General features: G+C 28.7%; 1 protein-coding gene across 1 annotated transcript in view; it reads right to left on the bottom strand.

Annotated features, from left to right (window-relative positions):
* The window catches only part of klar (klarsicht), a 193,451-nt gene that overhangs the window by 66,361 nt on the left and 105,116 nt on the right, over positions 1-21,974 (bottom strand). Inside the window, exon 7 of the mRNA XM_076404789.1 lies at positions 19,399-19,599. Within this exon, the coding sequence (XP_076260904.1) occupies positions 19,399-19,599 (201 nt within the window). The remainder of the gene's footprint in view (positions 1-19,398; positions 19,600-21,974) is intronic.

The following is a 21,974-nucleotide window of genomic DNA, read 5'->3' on the forward strand; positions in this document are numbered from 1 at the left end:
TGCGACATAATCTGAACTCCACTCATTTTCTGAAAATATGCCTTTCAATGTATAACTTCAAAATTAAATGTTGTATAAAAATTATTATACTACCATTCGATTCAGCGTAAAATTCTGTATAAACCCTAAACATTTCATTATCCTGCGATTATCTGAATAGAAATGACAATAAAAAAATTAAAAATGGCCAAAAATCGCAAATTTTCACGACTATATATATGGAAAAAGTGTAAAAATTTCTTAACTCTCAGATTAAGGTAAAAGTCTCAAAATATATGTACTTAGGGGTGTAAGAAACGAAAATTCATGTTAAATTGTTTTAGAATGTATAGTTTTTAAGATATGCGGCATAATTTGAACTCCACTCATTTTCTGAAAATATACCTTTCATTGTATAACTTCAAAATTAAATGCTATATAAAAATTTACTATAAATGCTATATAAAATTTTATAATAATATTTATTAAAATTTTTATTATACTACCATTCGATACAGCGTAAAATTCTACATAAACCCTGTAAATTGCATTAACCAGCGATTATTTGAACAGAAATGGCAACAAAAAAAAACGTGAAAATAGGAAAAAAAAAAAAAATATATATATATATATATATATATATATATATATATATATATATATATATATATATGGAAAAATTGGCAAAATTTTCTATCCTTCAGTTTCAAAATAAATATATTTTGGGATGAAATAAACGAAAATCTCCGAAAATATGGTTTTTAAGATATGTGACATAAACCGAAATCCATTCTTTTTTAAAGACACTTCACCTTGTATTCTAGCAATAATTTTAGTTGTTTCAATATGTTATATGATTGGGTAACAATTTTTTTCCATTATTTTCGATCTATTTATAATGTTTATTATTTCTACCATGTTGTTGTTGGTTTCTTTTCAAAATTCAATTAATTAAATATAAAGGCAATTTATATTGCTACAACAATCTCAACTATAATAGTATCACTATCATTAAATAATCATTAGAAAACAATTAATAAACCCGAACTATATTTATCCGAAATATTCGAACGATATTTTGCAAGAGCCTTACGTTTACAACCACTACCCTTTTTCTCAATTTTTTTCGCTAAGGTTCACCAAGGTCGATATCATGACTAGTCCTTAAGGCTGCTATCGATAATATTTATGCGGAAATATTAAATGAACTAGTTGAAAAGGTGCATTCAAACACATCTGATATGGCCAAATTATAGACCGCACATCTGCCCTCAACCTTGGGATCTAACCTAGCAAAACTAAATTGTTTCCATCGAAATATAAGCGATTCAGACTAATACGATTTCGACCGTATCAACGGGAAAAAAATTAACCATAAAATTATACGGGGGTTACTATTTATATTTCGAGCCCTGGCAATACCAAGAGATGTTAGACTCCATCTGACGTTGCTGAAGGCTTCTGCGGAAAGAGTTTCTGGCAAACAACTCAACAAGCACCACCATAGAACCATCGTATTAATCTTTCTAAATTTAATATTCCAATTTTTATTTGCCAAATTTTTTTTCGGATATTATTTTATGCTTTTTTGTTAAATTAATTTTAAAGGATTTACAACACATGGTGTTACTGTGAATTAAATCACTTTCAATATATGTTATTTCGTCGGAGTTCCAACAAAAATGTTTTTCAGCGTCAGAGTAAAAATGTCTGAATTTGTACCGATGAAATCGCATTTGCGGGAAGTTTTTTTTACTTGTTCGAACGTTGAATCATCAATGGAATCGCTATCGACTACAATTGATGCGTTTGAGCTGGGCACTGCACGAAAAACGGTCGAAATACGAGCAAAGACACTACAATATTATTCTTCAGCATGATAACGCTCGACCAAATGTTCCAAAACCGGCGAAATCATAGAAATAGGAAGTGCTACTCCAGTAGCCGTATTCTCCAGTGCTTGCTCCTTCTGATTACTACTTGTTCAGACATATGAGTGGTGATCTGTCTGAGCAGCACTTACAGCACAGAGTAGCGGATATCGATGAACAATACTTTGATACTATGATACTTTGTGAAAAATCACTGCCGCAAATTTTTGATTTTCGTAATTCGAAAATTAATGAAGCAATACTTCCGTCAACTTGTGTAAATTCTCAAAATATTAATAAATACCTAGAAATGATTGTAACTTACATATATTATGGGTCAACTAATACACACTCACACACAGCTGGACGGCACAAACATTAAACAACATGTGATATGAGGGTGTTGAACTTCCGAGTGTTCTATGTCGTAACACAAAAACCTACTCCCCATCCCCTGCACTTACTGTCAGACCTATCATTATAATGTCATTACGGATAGCATGCAAATCATTGTCATCTATCTGCGAGCGATCGTAGTAAGCCGTGGAACGGACACATCAAAGGGAAAGGGTTCCCGTCGACCGTTACCGATTGATCTAACATTTAAGAGATATGTTTGAAAATTAATTTACCAGCCATAATCTGAAATTTTCTCGACTCATCGAAAATGAATTGATAATATCGTTCGCAATTATCATGGTTGTTGTTACGAAACCTACTTTAACGACAGGAATGGATTCTTAACATTTTCAGGAATGGCATTTAATTTTACAGGTTTCTTATTTCAATCAAAATACGATCGATTGTTGTCTAAAATATTCTTTGTTATCGGCTTTCTGATTATTGGTCCTAAAACTTTTCTTAGTCGTTTTATTTGTAGTTACAAACTCTCTTTAATGTACACACTAAAATTTTAAAGATATGCGACAGAGAAATAGAAACCCCGAATATAGAAAAAGTACCGACTATATTTTATCTCTTGGATTAAGGAGAAAGTCTCAAAATATATGCGTTTTAGAGTGAAATAAACGAAATTCCATTTTAAGTTCCTTTTGAATTTATAGTTTTTAAGATATCTGACATAAACTGCAATCCACTCACTTTCTGAAAATTCACCTTTAATTGTATAACTTCAATAGTAAAAAGGTTATATGAAAATTATTATCGTACCATTCGATTCAGCATAAAATTATTATTAAAAATTTATCAAAAACCCTATAAACTTCATTAATCTGCGATAATTTGAACGGAAATGGTAGTAAACAAATTAAAAATGGCTAAAAATCGCAAATTTTCACGACTATATATATGGAAAAAGTGTCAAAATTTCTTAACTCTCAGATTAAGGTAAAAGTCTCAAAATATAGGTATTTTGGGGTATAAGAAACGAAAATCCATGTTAAATTGTTTTACAATGTATAGTTTTTAAGATACGTGACATAATCTGAAATCCACTCAATTTCTGAAAATATGCTTTTCATTGTATAACTTCAAAATTAAATGTTATATAAAAATTATTATACTACCATTCGATTCAGCGTAAATTTCTGTATAAACCCTGAACATTTCATTATCCTGTGATTATCTGAATAGAAATGACAATAAAAAAATTAAAAATGGCTAAAAATCGCAAATTTTCACGACTATATATATGGAAAAAATGTCAAAATTTCTTAACTCTCAGATTAAGGTAAAAGTCTCAAAATATATGTATTTTGGGGTATAAGAAACGAAAATCCATGTTAAATTGTTTTAGAATGTATAGTTTTTAAGATATGCGACATAATCTGAAATCCACTCAATTTCTGAAAATATGCCTTTCATTGTATAACTTCAAAATTAAATGTTATATAAAAATTATTATACTACCATTCGATTCAGCGTAAATTTCTGTATAAACCCTGAACATTTCATTATCCTGCGATTATCTGAATAGAAATGACAATAAAAAAATTAAAAATGGCTAAAAATCGCAAATTTTCACGACTATATATATGGAAAAAGTGTCAAAATTTCTTAACTCTCAGATTAAGGTAAAAGTCTCAAAATATATGTATTTTGGGGTATAAGAAACAAAAATCCATGTTAAATTGTTTTAGAATGTATAGTTTTTAAGATATGCGACATAATCTGAAATCCACTCAATTTCTGAAAATATGCCTTTCGTTGTATAACTTCAGAATTAAATGCTATATAAAAATTATTATACTATGATTCGATTCTTTATATTCTCAGATGTTTTAATTGGGTACAATCAAGGAAAGGGTAAACCAAAACATCTAAATGTGTATGGGCCAATAGATAGGTATAGTCCAATCCTTTATAATTAAATACCACACCTGTATAAAAATTGCTTATTAATACTAATAATATACCCAACGCCTACTTTGCATATTAAAATATAAGAAAATATAACGTAGCGATTTTCCTAATAAAAAAAATCTCGATATTGTATGTTTTATGGCGTAAGACACTAATAATTCGTTCTATTTATATACATATATATACAAAGGAGTGGTGGTCGCTCAAAATATAACTAGTTTCATTACATAATATGACATAATATCCCTTAATAACTTAATAACATTAATCATACAATTTTGGTTAGGTTCACTATTCGCAAAACATTCTAAACATATGTTTCATGTTATAAGCTATCTATTCTGATAAAATATTGTTTAAACCATTATATACTGTTGCAATTAATTTTTTGCTTCAGTTGTGATGAACGTTATTTATATTGTTTATTTATTTAGTCTAATATAGATATCATACTGCAAATAAATATCATATCAGTTTATCAAAACAAACACTTAAAACACATAATCTCATCTATATTTGTACATCTAATATTAGCAGCTATATTAGAAGACATCATTTTATCGTTTAAATATTATTTAACACAATTTTTTGGGGTTTTTGAAAGAGAGTATCGAACTTTTGTCATCAGAAGAATGTTTTTCTGAAAAAAATCGATATTGGTAATTGGTTGGCCATCGATATATCGATGGCCAACATCCCTAATATCCATATCGTAACATCTCCATGGCCATTTTGCATCAAAGACTTAGAGAATAAACAAAAAGCATCATTAACCACCAGAACAATGATTCACCATGATCATAAAACCATTTAGTTAGTAACGAAACTAGAAAACCTGAACAGAAATCCAAAAGGAAAACATCACAGAGAAAATATGCGTAAAACGGGCACCACTATAAAGTTCTTCCTTGGAAATCTGAATGGTTTACATCCGTTCGAATGAGAACGGTACATTACGGAAATGTTAGAAGAACGGTTCAAACAAAAACAGGGAAAAAGGAACTCGACCGACGCTGTATTTTAAATAAAAATGGCGAAATATTTATAGTTTCCGTGTTATACAGATCGTTTTTTTGATGTAATAACGGATATACCAACTTAGATTTTATTCAGAATGATTCGTTATATTCTATATATAATTTGATAGAATATCACGAAGCTTTTTTCTAAATCTCAAACACTCTGCTCGACAAAAGATATAAAGTGTCTCAAATAAAGTATTTAAATAAGTAAAATAAGTATTTAAATTTACTAGATTTATTTTTAAAAAAAGTCGATAAAAACAAATAGCAATGAAAATGTTGCTATATTTGCGGATATCACTGCCAAAATGAAATGTAGCCAAATATCTTGGCATGACCCTTGATTTGAAACTGAGGTAAAAAACACTGGTGAAGAACTTCAGCCGAAGTATAAAAATGTACTGGTTATTGGGTAGATATTCAGTCGTGTCAGTATATAATAAGCTTTTACTTTACCAACAAGTCTTAATGGACTTAGTGGACTTATTGTGTTCAACTCTGGGATTATACCAGCCAAAGCAACAGAAATATTATACAAAAATTCCAAAACAACGTACTACGAGATATTTTTGACACTCCATGGTACATTCATAAAAACAATCTGCATAAGAACCTGAAGGTAGCAACTATCGATCAAGGACTATGCCCAAAGACATAAACAGAAGCCTCTTCAGCACATCAATGTTAAGGTTCTCCAGCTCCTAGATAATGATGGCTTACTCAGAAGAATAAAGAGAGTAAAGCCATTTGATCTAGTTCAGTGAAGTTATTAGTAAAACTTAGTGCACATTAAAAACAGTGATATAGATGTTAATCCCAAAGTATCTATCGTAGAATAAATGCTTTGTAATTTAAAAACCTTAGCAAATTGGGATAAAAACAAATAGCTTATTAGTGTTAATTTACTGGATTGCTATAATAAATTAATAATAATAATAATAATAATAATAATAAAATAAAAAGAACACAAAATTAACTGTAACAAGAAATAGGGGACAAAAAAGCACGACCTGTAGATTGCAGATAACATTCTAAGAGAAACATTGTTGAAAAATATTATGTTAACAGCTATCTAACAGTAGGTTCAATAGTAGGAAAAATATCAGAACATTGAATATTGGAAGCAAATATAACTATAGTCTTTAAATAAAGTTTATTTGTATATGCGTCATTGAAATATGTGACGTCAAAACGTCGCAATGTTACAGCATCAACATCAACGAGTTTTAGTTCAGTTTGGCTTTAGCATAGAACAAAATTCTAATCTAAATAAAATAATTCAACAAAAATTTTATCAAATATAATGTATTTTAACATTATAGTATATCTAAAAATTACAGTTAATTATACAGCCACAATAGTTTATAAGTTAAGAGTTATAACCTCTTACCACTATTGTTTTCAAGAATTTTGCATACATCTGACAACTGGACGACTTTGACTTACTCATTCGTTTACGTGTTCGAACTAATCAGACAGCGTTGTGTCTCTTTCTAGCTAGAATAAAATGAGAAAGAAAATATTGTCTGATTCTAAAACGAATTTACAAATTGCGGTAGGCAATATATTAAACATCTTGATCACGCATATACAAATAATCTTTGAATAGGCTATATATAACTAGTCGAAGATTGAATTTCCTGCAACTTTCAATAATTTTGAGAGAAATCATTAAAAGAGCACCTACAAAAACAGAATTTATATCTATAACCTAAAAATAACTAAACAAACTTCGGATTTGTATTCCTTCGTCAAGAAAAAATTATACTGTGTTCAACGGACGCAAATTCTTTAAAAAAAACAATTATTTTTGAATTTCAATCATTTTTATTCCAGAACATCAGTTTGGCTTTCGCAATAAGCATGGGACTATAGAACAAGTGCATAGACTTGTAAACCAAATAAACGCCGACCTAAATGCCAAAAGATATTGTTCGGCTGCTTTCTTAGACATATCTCAGGCTTTTGACAAAGTATGGCATACGGGCTTGCAGGTTAAACTAAAGAAACTTCTCCCTCATCCGGACTATCAGCTACTAAAATCGTATCTCACTGATAGACATTTTATTGTAAATCAAGGCGATGAACATACCGAATTAAATCCCATATATTCAGGAGTTCCGCAAGGTAGTGTACTGGGTCCAGTACTGTATCTTCTGTATACGGCTGATCTGCCCACCACAAAAATAACTACTGTGGCAACATATGCAGACGATACAGCAATCTTAGCATCCCATGAAGATCCAGTCACAGCATCAATAAACCTACGAACCCACCTGGAGCAAATACAATTATGGTTGAAGACATGGCACATTAAAGCCAATGAATCAAAATCCACGCATATAACGTTTACCCTGCGTAGAAGAACATGTCCACCAGTAAATATCAATCATCGTCAACTCCCCCAAGCAGAGCATGTTAAATATCTTGGTATGCATTTAGATCGACGCCTAACCTGGAAGAAGCACATACTCTCTAAACGGAAACAACTAGGACTAAAATTATATCAAATGTACTGGCTCATTGGGCTCAAATCCAAGTTATCATTAGATAACAAGGTATTGCTGTATGAGTCTATACTCAAGCCCATTTGGACATATGGAATTCAACTATGGGGTACCGCTAGCAAATCTAATATATCCATCATTCAACGGTTCCAAAATAAGGTGTTGCGTGCCATTGTTGATGCTCCGTACTATATTTCAAATAAAGTGATACAACGCGATATTCCTCTAGAACCTATAACGAGTGTAATCCAACGTGTTTGTGTGAAGTACTTCGAAAGAGTGTCAGTGCACCCCAATGTACTCGCTAATCAGCTAAATATGCGACGTGATAGTGAAGTGCGTAGACAAAAACGTTTAACACCACCTGATCTGATTAGTGGACATATGTAGAATTTAGAATAAGCATTAGAATAAGACAAATTAATTAAGATAATATTTTATACAGAAGATTGCTTAATGAAGTGATTTTCTACATGCCATGTATATATAATATAGACATAAGAAATACTTATTGCCAATAGGGCAGATTGTGGACTCACGAAGAGTAATAAAAAAAAATAATTTTTATGGTTACACAATATTCTAACGGCATTTATTGAGATTAATAGAACATTTTCTTTTTTTTTCTTTGGATTTGTTGAGAGAAAAAAGACGTTATGCTATATTGTTAAGGTCGTACCGCTATAACACAGATTAGCTCTTCTTCGGAAAATGGTAGCGAAACAAGTTCGCCAATAGATAGATATCGTCGAACTTCTTTCCCAGTTACAGGTTCCTGTTTCGTCGACCGAACACTCATCGACGTACTATAATTAGATAAAACATTTTTATTGGCCGTTAGTTAGTTTTACAGTGTTATATATACATAAATCGTGTCACAAAGGAATACGAAAATACAACGTATATTTGTTATGATTGAATTTATACTAATATTAGACAAAAGAAGAAAGAGAAAGAAAAAGTATTTCTTGTTATATTAATACAGTCGTGATTGAAAAATCAGAGATTTCTATGAAATTTTGATATGAATATTTTTTATCGCTCAGATTACGAGTTTCTAGATTTCAAGATATGAGATATAAACAGAAATTCTTTCATTTTTTGAAAATACACTTCATCACTAAAAAACTAAAGGTTGTAAATAATTATACTACCATCCAATTCGGAGCAAAATTTCTTGTCATCAACCTTGCCATTATTTGAACAGAAATAACACTGAAGAGATTGAAAAAACCCAAAAATCACAAATTTTGATGACTATATATATAGAAAAAGTGGCTAAAGTTTTCATCTCTCAGATTAATATAAAAGTCTCAAAATATATGCATTTTAGTGCGAAAAAAACATAAATTCTTTCTTAAATTGCGTTAGGGCTTATGGTTTTTAAGATATGAGAAATAAACAGAAATTCACTAATTTTTTGAAAATACACTTTTCATTGTCTAACTACAAAAGTATATGTTATATAAAAATTGTTATACTACCATCTAATTCAGCACAAAATTTTGTATAATCTCCGAAATTTTTATTATCTTGCCATTATTTGAACAGAAATAACACTGAAAAGATTGAAAATGCCCAAAAATCACAAATTTTGATGACTCTATATATAGAAAAAGTGGCTAAATTTTTTTATCTCTCAGATTAAAATAAAAGTCTCAAAATATATGCATTTTTATACTACCATGTAATTCAGAGCAAAATTCTGTATCATCCCTATAACTATGATTAAATTGTGATCATTTATATCAATCAATAGTCGATCAATAGAAATGATTATAAAAAAATTGAAAATTGCTAAAAATCGCAAATTTTTACGACTATATATATATGAAAAAAGTACCAAATTTTTGTACCTCCCTGATGACGAATTTGGGGCGAAAAAAAAAAACGAGAATCCATGTTAAATTGTCTTAAAATATATAGTTTTTAAGATATTCGACATAAACAAAAATCCAATAATTTTTGGAAAATACATATTTACGGAAATAGCAGTATTGTACCAAAAACACCAAAAATGTTTTCTTGATAAACTAGCACAGCTTTCATGGAAAAACTATAGATAATAGGAAGAATAAAATAATTTTATGTAAAAAGTATGACCACGTTTCATATTCTGGTCATAAAATCTTGAAATTTCGTAAGTTTATGTATGACGGCTACAAATTACATTTCACAGATCTGTCGTAAAATCACCATGAAATATTTTACGTTTATATGTTTGCTGTATTACATTTAATAACAATTTGTTATTGAGCAACTTAATGTTTCAGAAAATTGAATATTTGATTTTCGATGTCTGTTATTCAATTACTCAAGCATCTGTCACATTTTTGAAAGAATAAATAATCGTTTTTCAAATAATCGAAATTAAAAAATAACGTTTTTTAACAATTAATCGCGCAAAGTGCCAATTAACATTTTTCCTAATAATCTTTCCGGGTGAAACAGTATAATTACGGCTATGAAATGTATATTTCGAGCACTCCCATATTCTCTGATTACGCAAGATACCATTATAATCTTCACGAATCGGCTAGGTGTCTCGCTCCACACAGATTTAGGTCATTGTTTCGTTCGAAACCACGAATTTCTTTAAATATTTTGACAGGAGATCGTTAAGAAAAATGTTTGTTTATTAACAACACCCATCAGGGAATTTTTTTTACAAATGTTCGGAGTATAAAACACGAACAGAAATATATATAGTTCAATAAACTGTTAATTGACTCATAAAAGAAGGGACGACTCCTTTGAGATCAATAGAAATCCATTATCCTACTGAAGAACATCAAAAGCTGCTTTAAACTCGCACATCTCTAGTAATATATGTTCAATGAAGCCATACTATAGTGTATTTAAAACTTAACAAGCAATAGAAGTTATAATAATAATTAGAATATTACAAATTCCCTGTACATATGTTTAACTGTAATTTTCTTATTCTTTAATATAATTATAGTCAATATATTCGTATAGCAGATTCCTAATTTCTAATAACAGATTAAACTCAATTTCAGTCAAATATATTATAAAATATAATTCTCTTCGTTCGTTCTTTAACATAATTGTAAATTAAGATATTTAGAATGTACATACAGTGAACATACATAGAATTTCAGAAGTGTCAGTCATTTTCAGACTTCTGAAAATGGAGATTTATGAAAGCCATTGTTGTCATATCTTGCATTTTTAGTGCCAAAACGGGAAAAGTGTAGTGCATACTTGAAAATTATGTGGTTAATCAAATGTGGTGGATTTGGGAAGGAATATTGTTCATCATGAATGCTTGAATCTGACTAAACCATTTTAAATAAATAATCACTACAATATAGAATACAGCAATATATAAATACAAAGATGGCAACATGGCAACATTGGGAATTAAATTATAGATTTCTTAAATATGTTGGTGCTTGCGCTAACTGGTCAAATGAATAATGTGGTTCCTTGAAAGATCATCAAAACCAGGACTGAACATTGTTTAAAAGCAGAAATTCGATAGTGATTTTGCTATATGACAATGCTTGGACCCATTTTGAGAAAAACCATGAAAATCTAGATGGAATCTCTGCCAGTTATTTTCACTAAACATTACACTCTTACTATGAGTTAACAGTTTTTATTAGCACTGGGTATAAACTAAGAATGCCGAATATATATCGATATATCAATATTTATTTAAAAGAATATCGATATTTTTTGTCCGATATATCGAAATTTTTTCAAAATATCGATAAATTGTAAATGAGATTGAACTTTTAGTTGCCAAGTAAAATATTGATATGAAAAACCTACTAAAAACTTAACTCATATAGTTATTATAATTAGTAATGTATATATAAATGACACTTGGTGAAATATATTTCAACATATCATTACGAAAACCAATAGAAATTAAAAGAGACCAACTGTATATTCAGAAAGTAATATAAGCTGGTAAAGAGATTTTGCAATTACACTCTCAAACAATCTAATATCTATTGTTCAATTGGTATACGTTTTCGTAATAGCCGATTTACATTGTCTTTGTCGTTTTATTTCCTATTATAAATAAATATTAATGGTACTGAGATGTTTAGACTATCGCTAGTATATTCAGTGTCATTGTACAAAAATAACTGTAAAACCTAATTGAAGTTGTTTTAACGCTGTCGGTGGTAAATTGCCAACGTTAGTCGTTGCTGGACGGCTAGTTTCTCGTTTTGGACCAACACAATTACAATTGGAATTGTTATCAGTTTTAAATCAGTTTTGATACACAGGAACTAATGAACATGACATTAATCAGGCATGATACAATGTAAACGACGTTTACTCTGAGCTAGAGCCTATTTTATTGAACATATCTTACGTTTATAAAAACATTAATTAATATATACATTTGGGGAAAAAGTTTCGTTTTTTTTCAGTAGATACAGTTCACAGATGTGATGCTAGGTGTTTGGTGTGACTGGAAAAGAATTGTTAATCAAGACCTAACACCTAAGTAACTCGGCAAAACTCTTAATGTTGTCTAGAAGTGTTCCGGCTCCGCTTTCAAAAAACACTTCCTTCTACCGTATGACGAACTTACGATTAACGTTCAAAATTTAATAATAAATTAATTGGAACTGATGCTCAAGAGATGCGAAGTCTGGCGAATGCGCGGGTACGAAGAAGTGATTTTCCTTGAACTTATTCAGTGTTCAGTGGCATTCAACAGCAAATATCACGCGATATTTATCACTTTAAAACTACTTTTACCGCAACGAAATCATTTCATTAAAAAAAAGGGGGTTTGACAAAATTTCAATCGTTTCACACAGAACACAGATGTTATTTATCAAATGGGAGGTACCATAATAAATAAAATTATAATCGGTAGTATACTTTCACTGATATTAACTCTGTTAAAAGTCATAATTCTAAGCTAGATCAGCACAAAGATTATATGCCCTTAGAGTATATTCTGAATGAAAAATTCGATATGCTTTTCGATTGAAATCGCGTAAAAGTATAAAATAGTTTCGTTACAATTAGATTTACTGTTGCTAAAACGAATGTAAAATGTATAATGGTTTGCTGGTTATCTCTCTGAAGTCGTAATTTTATTTTCTGAAAGACAAAAAAAGAAACAATAACAGAAATGTCGAATACCATATAATTATAAATCCATTTAAAATTCAAAACGAATACATTTTCGTGCAAAATAATCGCTTCCTTCGTTATATTGTTTTAGGCACACGGACTGAGATCAAGAGAGTAAGACAGAGTGAGAGGAAAATGGCCGTAAACAATTGAAAAATATGAGAAAAATCTCAGCAATTTTAATTGGTGAAAAATTAATGTTTTGTTCAATTAAAACTAACCCACAAAGATGAATTGTTCGATTTCTAATGAATCTATAAAGATACAATACTACTACAGCTTTCTATCTCAATACATTTATTCATTATATATATATATATATATATATATATATATATATATATATATATATATATATATATATATATATATATATATGATTATTATGGTTGATAATAAAGAATGAGTACAAAACTGTCATTACGCAAATTAATATAGCTGCATTTTTATTTTTATATTTCTCTTATGTGAAAAACTAAAGAACACGGTTCTGGAAGAATCTATTTTTAGGTTATATTACCTTAAACTGTTTAATATAAGTCACCAAAGACTCTATATAACTTGTAATATGTAATTATTGTATATGTAATTAATTATGCGAAACTTATAACAATATAGTTATATTTTATTACGTTCATATATCACAAACAACCTTTTAAAATATCGACAAATCAAAACAAGTCCATGATATTAAGATTATTTACGACTATGTACCATAGATGACATTTTTATTTTCAGTACCATTAAATATATTCAGCAGAATAAAATCCTACCTACATATTGGAATAAATTAAAGAAATAAACGTTAAAAAACAAAGAGTAACATTGCCATACGCATTAAATTTATAGAGTAAAAGTAAAAACATTTCCAAGGTGTCAAGAGGTTATGTCTATTCCTTCCTTCCAGCAATTTAACTTTCTTTCGCGTTTAAATGGTCGTTGGATGATTGTGATTGAACTGTAGAATCGAGCAATCATCATTTTTCGGAACATTGAAAAGGATTATAGCTTTCTAATAATTTGTAGTTGTCTGTTTTATAAACCATATTTGAAAACGTTTAATCATATATAGTGAAATATAATCGATGATTGTGTAAGGTGCATTTGATACGAAGCTTGATTGAATAGTTGTCATTTCTGCACTTCTAAAAGAATGTCTACGTAAGAATGTCTCACATCTATATATAAATGGGTAAGGTCGAAGAGGTGGTATTGAAAACTAAAATAGTTCGATTCAAGCTAAAGCGGAAGCCATATGAGTTAAGCCTGCTTAAAAAATAAATATAGATACGGTAAACATGACATTTCTATTTTCTGGGACTATTTTTACATTCTCACACAGATAGCCTTAATTTAATGTTTAATGTTCACTCGACCGATATCCTTACTGACTGATATTTACATTTTACTACTTGTTCACTTTTCATCTTCTTTATACACCAAAAATATTTATTTCATATATTCCTCATTCTAAAATCTTTTTAACTATCGTGTATTTCATCTTTAACATAATTTTATCTGCTCTACTTATAAATTATATAGTTTAACAAACAAATATTTGGTATATTCCTAATTTTAATAACAATTAAAATATTCCAAAGTCTAATAATAATTAGAATATTCCAGATTCCTCATAAATATGTTTAATTTTATTTTGCTCATTCCTTAATACTTTAGTTAATTTAGAATATTCCCAATTTCAGTCAAATATGTTATTAAATATAATTCATTTATTCTTTAACATAGCTGAAAATTAATATTTAAAATGTTATGTTTTCCCCAAATAAATATATTCCACGTTCTAATAAGAATTATAATATTCCAAAGTCTAATAATAATTCGAACATTCCCTATTTCCTATATACATTATTAATTGTAATTTCCTTGTTCTTAAACATAACCTCCGACAATAAAATTATAATTTCCAGATTTGCACAGATAAATATATCGGTATATTCCTAATTTTAATAACCATTAGGGTATTTCAAAGTTGCACATAAACATAACTGCAATCAATATATTTAGAATATACTGTTTTCATCAAATAAATATATTCCAAATTCTAATAATAATTAGAATATTCCAAAATCTAATAACAATTACAATATTCCAAATTTTCTATACATATATTCCAATTTGTTTATTCTTTAATACCATTACAGTGAATATATATAGAATTTTAAGGGTTTTACAGATAAATATTCAGTATATTCTTAATTCTAATCTTAATTATTTATATATTCTGATCTAAAAGTAATTTTAAACGTATTTTAATCTTCACCACTTTAAAATCTTTCGTACTTACTTTATAACTTGTTGATTTTAATTGATGTTTTATTTAACATTTATATTCTCATATGCATAACTTAATTATGTTTTTTGTTATATCAGTCAATATATTTTGGATTTATCAATTTTTTGCCAATAAATATTCGGCATATTCCTAATTCTAATAAAAAATTATTTATTACTAATTTCTTATATATCACTTCCATCCATTTATTTTTTTAACGTAAATGTAGTTGACTAAATTAGCATTTACAGGTTTCCACAAATAAATGATCACTATATTCCTAATTCTAATAATTGATATTTTTAGTAGTTCTGCGACATTACTGCAGTCATATTTTTTAAATTTACAGAGTTCCAATGGTAAATATTTGGTATATTGCCCATTCTAATAATAATTAGTATATTCCTAATTCTAATCTTAATAATTTATATATTCTGATCTAAAATTAATTTTAAACGAATTTTAATCTTCACCACTCTAAAATATTTCGTAGTTACAGTAAAAAAAAATGATTTTAAACCATTCGTATTAAAATCGTTGAATAGACCGAAATATTATTAATTCCGATTAGGAAATATTATTTTGAAAGTTCGAGAAGCAATTATGATTGGGAACAACAAACGTTTTCTTACAGATATTAAAGCCGATTGTAATAATTTATTCGTTTTTGTTTGATATAAACGGGAAGTGACTGACATTAGATAGTAATAGTTTTGATGCCTTATTATCAAGCAGAAAGGGGCGACGATTATTAGAGATTAATAGTTCGTATGTTTTACAAAAGTTTAGTTAACAATAACAATCGTAATCGGTGTGTACTGATTTATTACAGCTATCGGTAAAACTAAAAGGAAATTAAATTACCTGTATTATTCAATAACAATAAATATTATGATTAAGAGTAAAAGCGTGGGGTTAAACTCATAAACTTCGCGCTATGCGCTTATTGTACGTTGTGGTTTTTTATTCATATTTTCTGCGTTTCCATACTTTCTAATAAGGTTTCATGATGTCATTAGTTGACTGCATACTTTCAATTTCGATCGTACGACTGAAAATAACGCGTATTTACCAATTTCACAGTTGAACAATAAGAAATTATTAGTTCTCTATTCGAATTCCATAAATATCAGACAGTTGGACATACGAGCGAACAGCCTTCATTTGAAACCACCTGACTGTGCTCGTTAAGTAAGTCAGCTTTTTTAAAATGCATATGAATAATAGAGAAAATGTAATAAAATAGATTTTCTGCTTTTTGCGTCTAGTTATCCTACAATGGATCTTGAATGATATGAACTACTTATTTACGATATAAAAGCATGGTTTCTTGTAAAGATACCATCATAATGTTGGAAAACCTGTTTTATAAATAATATTTAAATTATCAAGATTAAAAATATCAAGAATGTGAACTGAAACAAGCTGTATATGATATTAACAAAATTCTTTTTAGTAAAATGTCTTTATTTTACAACGATCGCTGGAAAAACATAATAAATAATCACAGAATCAATTTGTTGCATTATATACCGTCATCACCAAAAAAAAGAGGCTTTATATTTTGATTTCATGCTTTTTCTTGATTTCTAACGCGTGTATTTTTAGATACTGTTATTATTACTTAACCACTAGCGGTCAGATTACAATAACACACAAAAAATGTTGCTCATTGTTGTTATCGTTTGTTTCCCCTCAATTTTAAATACCACATAAGCTTTCAGTCATGTATATACATGCTATGTAAAGTATCTAAAAAAAAGTTTCCCATTAAACATCAAATATAAAACAATTTTATTACTGGAAAGTAATATATTTGCAATCATAGTAATGAAGACATTCCTAATGTCTTACGTATAAACTACTTTAGCATAATTGTGATCAATATATTTAGACCATACCGCATTTCATAAATATATATTAAAATATTCAATATATTCCTAATTCTAAAAATAATTAGAATATTCCTAATTTCCTGTATACATTTTTAATTGTAATTTACTTGTTCTTTAACAAAACTACCGACAATAAAATTATAATTTCCGAATTTGAACAGATAAAGATTCGGTATATTCTAATAACAGTTAGAATATATCAAAGTTCCTATAAAAATTAGCAATTCGTAAAATCAATATTCGGTATATTCCTAACTCTAATAATAAATAATATATTCCTAATTTATCATACGTCATTTAACTATCTATTTATTTGTTTTAGCATAATTGCTGTTCAATAGAATTAGAATTTCTACAAATAAAAATTTTAATATATTTTAATAATAATTGATACATACCGAATTCTAATTAGTTAATTTTTAGTTTCTTACATCAATATTTATTCAAAGTACTCAATAAGAATGTATATGCTTCTTAAGATAACCACAGTCAATATCATTAAAATATACATTTAACCACAAGTAAAATATTCCACATATTCCGAATTCTAACAATAATTAATATATTCATCCTTTGAAATATGATGTATTTGCTTTTAACATAACATCAGACAATGTATTTATGGAATGTACAGATTTTTCTAAATAAAAATTAAGTATATTCCAAATTCTAATTACTAAAACATTATATATAAATGAATAAATAATTATGAAGTAAATCTGTTGGAATATATTGTGGCTTCATCACCAAAAAATGAGGGTTTATATTATGATTTCATGCTTTTTCTTGATGTGGAACGCTTGCATTTTTAGGTACTGTTATTATTACTTAACTACCAGCGGTCGTATTACAATAACGCACAAAAAATGTTGCTCACTGTTGTTATGGTTTGTTTCCCCTCAATGCTAAATACCACATAACCATTCAGTCACATATATATGCTATGTAAATTATCCTAGATAGTTTCCTGTTAAATATCAAGTATAAAGCAATTTCATCACTGGTGCACATGACATAAATTCAGGACAAGCTACATGATGGCAGCTTGGGTGGCTGACCTCGACTATCAACACTGTTTATACCGACCTGTCAAGTCAATCTATCACCCAGTTTTCGCAGAAGATCTCGTCGGCCTCGACGTTCTCAACTCTTATACGAAATATAACTTCGGGAATGTTAAAAACTGATAATATTTTTAAAAAAACTAAACGAGATTTCTCCATAGACATCGTTTTTTCGACATCAAAATATATATATATCGAAAAGATTTTTAATATTTTAAAATATAATACTACTTTTATTTAAATACTGTGATATATGAGTTGCATATGCACATCAATTAATTTGTTATATTTTGAAATATGAAGTTTCTTAGCTCCAAACCTAACCAAATCATCATTATGTCATGGTTGTACATCATTTCTTTATAAAATAACTAGCGACCCGCCCCGGCTTCGCAAGGGTGCAATGCTGATACTAAATTAAATACACTACAGAAAAAATATGAACGTTGTATATAAAAACATAGCGGCCCGCTCCGACTTTGCACGGACATAAAATATATATGCCTATGTCACTCAATGAAAACATGATTAAAATCGATCCAGTATTTTTGGTTCATTCATTACTGCCCTTGGCCTGCACGCATTAAATTTGAAGTAAAACAATTCCTCTTCCCCTATACTTACTATGAAGATTTCCTGCTATCTTTGGAATATCTAAATTCATACAAGTTTTATTACATTACACATTTTTAAACGCAAATTTTAAATTTGTAATATCTCCGAAAATATTTGTTTAATTTACATGCTGTAAGGAACCATATTGATCTATATTAATTGCACACTATATTTAAGGTACTTAATTCGATAAGGATTAATTATACATTGCTAAAAATTGCGTATTGCTTAAAATAGCTTCGTAAATAAGCCATTTTCTCACGTAAAAAGTAAACAATAAAAATGGTTAATGTGGGTTATCCCTAAAAGATAAACATATACCATCGCGGACTTTTTTGTAGACCTTTTTATGGTGTACAATACTGTAGTACATTAATTTGATCTAACTCGTAGGGTTAGGCAGCGTTTTTGCTAATTGCTAAATAAGCCTAAAAAAATAGGTTAATTTACGACATCACGTTAGAAACCTCTAAAATTAGCAATGTTGCCTTAGTATATTATGCATGTATTATACATATAAACCTTCCTCTTGAATCACTTTATCTATTGAAAAAACCGCATCAAAATCCGTTGCGTAGTTTTAAAGATTTAAGCGCACATAGGGATATAGGGACAGAAAAGGCGACTTTGTTTTATACTATGTAGTGATTTGATAGAAAAAGGTATCGATACGTTTGAACGAAATAGTCAAGATACTTACCCTAAGACTTTGTCTTTTGGATAATGATTCCAGGTAACATTGCCATTCTAAGGATCTGAGAAACAGGAGATGCCATCTGCGTTCAAGGCCGTTAGCTATGCGTCTCGCATTTGCTGTGTTGCATTTTGCATCTGGCCTTTTACACAATTTGACAACCGAGCCTACTATTTTACCGTGATTCTCGATGTCACGATGTAGCACCTGTAACAGAAAGAAAAGAAAAAGGTAAAACACACATCTCACAAAAATTATCGGGATTTTCTATTTCTATTATTATGTGTAAGAAACAGTTGGGTAAATTACAAGGTATATGTTCTGGAAGCGGCCTTAAGGACAAGGTCAAACACCTTGAATATTCAGAACGTTATCTATAAATAAAGATTGCCACAAGGTATCGATTTTTTTGCTTTTCGAATATCGTCGATACTCCGTAACAAGACACATTTTGCCTCTAATGATGAGGTTACTAAATATATCTCTGAGGTAACCGTAAAACTATTCCTCATTGTCTACTGACCTGTGATAAAGCGCGCCCGTTCACATCTACTGTCCAGTATTATAAATTTACTGATATATATAAAATAGTTATTTTATATATCCAATATAATTAGAATTTACAGATTACCACATATAAATATTCCGTATATTCCGAATTGTAACATATTAATATATTCATAATTTCAAATATAATTTATTTGCCTTTAACAGAATAATAACTAATGTATTTATAGAACGCATGGATTTTTCTAAATAAACATTCAGTATATTCCAAATTCTAATACCTAAATTATATATATATAAATTTATTGCGTTATATTGAAGTGTCATCACCAAAAAATGGGGCTTTATATTTTAATTTCATGCTTTTTCTTGATGTGGAACGCGTGCACTTTTAGGTACTGTTATTATTACTCAACCACCAGTGGTCGTATTACAATAACACAAAAAAAATTATGCTCGTTGATGTTATGGTTTGTTTCCCTTCAATACTAAATACCACATATCTATTCAATCATATGTACATGCTATGTAAAGTATCCTAAATTTTACCAATTTCCTGAATAAATTTTTCATAGTAATTTACTTGTTATTTAAAATAACTGCCAAAAATAGAATAATAATATCAATATTTGCACAGATAATACTAATAACCATTAGAATATATCAAAGTCTCCATATATATTTTTAATAATCGGAAGTAACTGTATGGTAAAACCTTCAAAATTAATTCACAGTTGTTATACACGATACACATTCTGTATAGAGAACTAAAACAACTCGTATTTATAGTAATTAACATATTTTTTAACTATTATAAATTTAACTTGATTTCAAAACATTCTTAACCCGTAATATATATTCAAACTGATTATGAAATACCTTCTTATTTAACTTTTATATTCCCGTATGCATAACTTGTATATATCTACTGTTAATTTTTTAATTAAAATGCATATAAACATTCTATATCTAAAAAGGTCAGTACACACAAGCAAGATCCATTAAATAAAATATATTTCCATCTTAATGTTTATAATAGTTATGTTAATGTTGTTGTATTTGTTTGATGTTGATTCATGTTTAACAATTAACAAGATATTCAAAATACCGTTATATATAATATAATATATATATATATATATATATATATATATATATATATATATATATATATATATAATGATATAGTTAAGATCATCAGATGATAAATATTCTAAGTTTTACAGCTATTTTACTGCATTTTCGGTTTTTATTTCCCTACAAACATAATTGTGATTCCGTAATTCTATGGTTTGAATCACTCGGTATAGGCCTGTATTAATCTTTCTTACAGACAGCAAATAAAGTTATATATTCCTCAAATGTAGGGCACCAATGTCTGTTCAATATGAGAAAAAGTTTTATCATCATCATCATCATCAAATATATAGGTCAAACACCATTTTGATGGCCGGTTAACTGTTAATCTCATTAACACAGTTAATGATTTATCCAAAACTAGTTTAAAACACCCTGTACAAGAACCACGATAAAACGTTGTGTTCATAATGAATTAATCTACAACAACAAACAAATTGGTCGAAGAATTTCCCATCAAAGTAAGGCGAGTTTAATTTTAGCTCCTGTATATTTTCAGTTGTGCGTAGAATCGAGAGAAAAAAAAACCATTAGTAACTCTACGCCATGTAATTGTTGAAACAATTTTGCGGATATTTCAAAAACATCTATAGCCAACTCAACAAACTGGAGATAATCAAGCTAACCTTCCATTGTACCAGTAAAATATTTAATATCTTGACGTTGATATTTAGTTCTCGCCTTCAGTCAACGAACTGGGAAATTAGCAGAATACATCAATCCGTATACTGTGTATTTTCTATATTTTTACTATGTAAAATTATATATTTAAAATAATATCATATATGTAAGAGAAAGTTATTTAATTTATAGTATTTAAAATACTTTTAAACTATATAATTAATATTGTACAAGAAATATTAATAATTAATGATTAATAAAAACGTAGGTAACGTAATTCTTGCAATGTAGTTTGACAACTGACAGTTCATCAAAAA

This window comes from Rhynchophorus ferrugineus, unplaced genomic scaffold (genome assembly GCF_030347505.1).
Source record: "Rhynchophorus ferrugineus isolate W39M unplaced genomic scaffold, kcgeb_rfMv2 rfM5, whole genome shotgun sequence".
In the NCBI taxonomy this organism is placed as follows: domain Eukaryota; kingdom Metazoa; phylum Arthropoda; class Insecta; order Coleoptera; family Curculionidae; genus Rhynchophorus; species Rhynchophorus ferrugineus.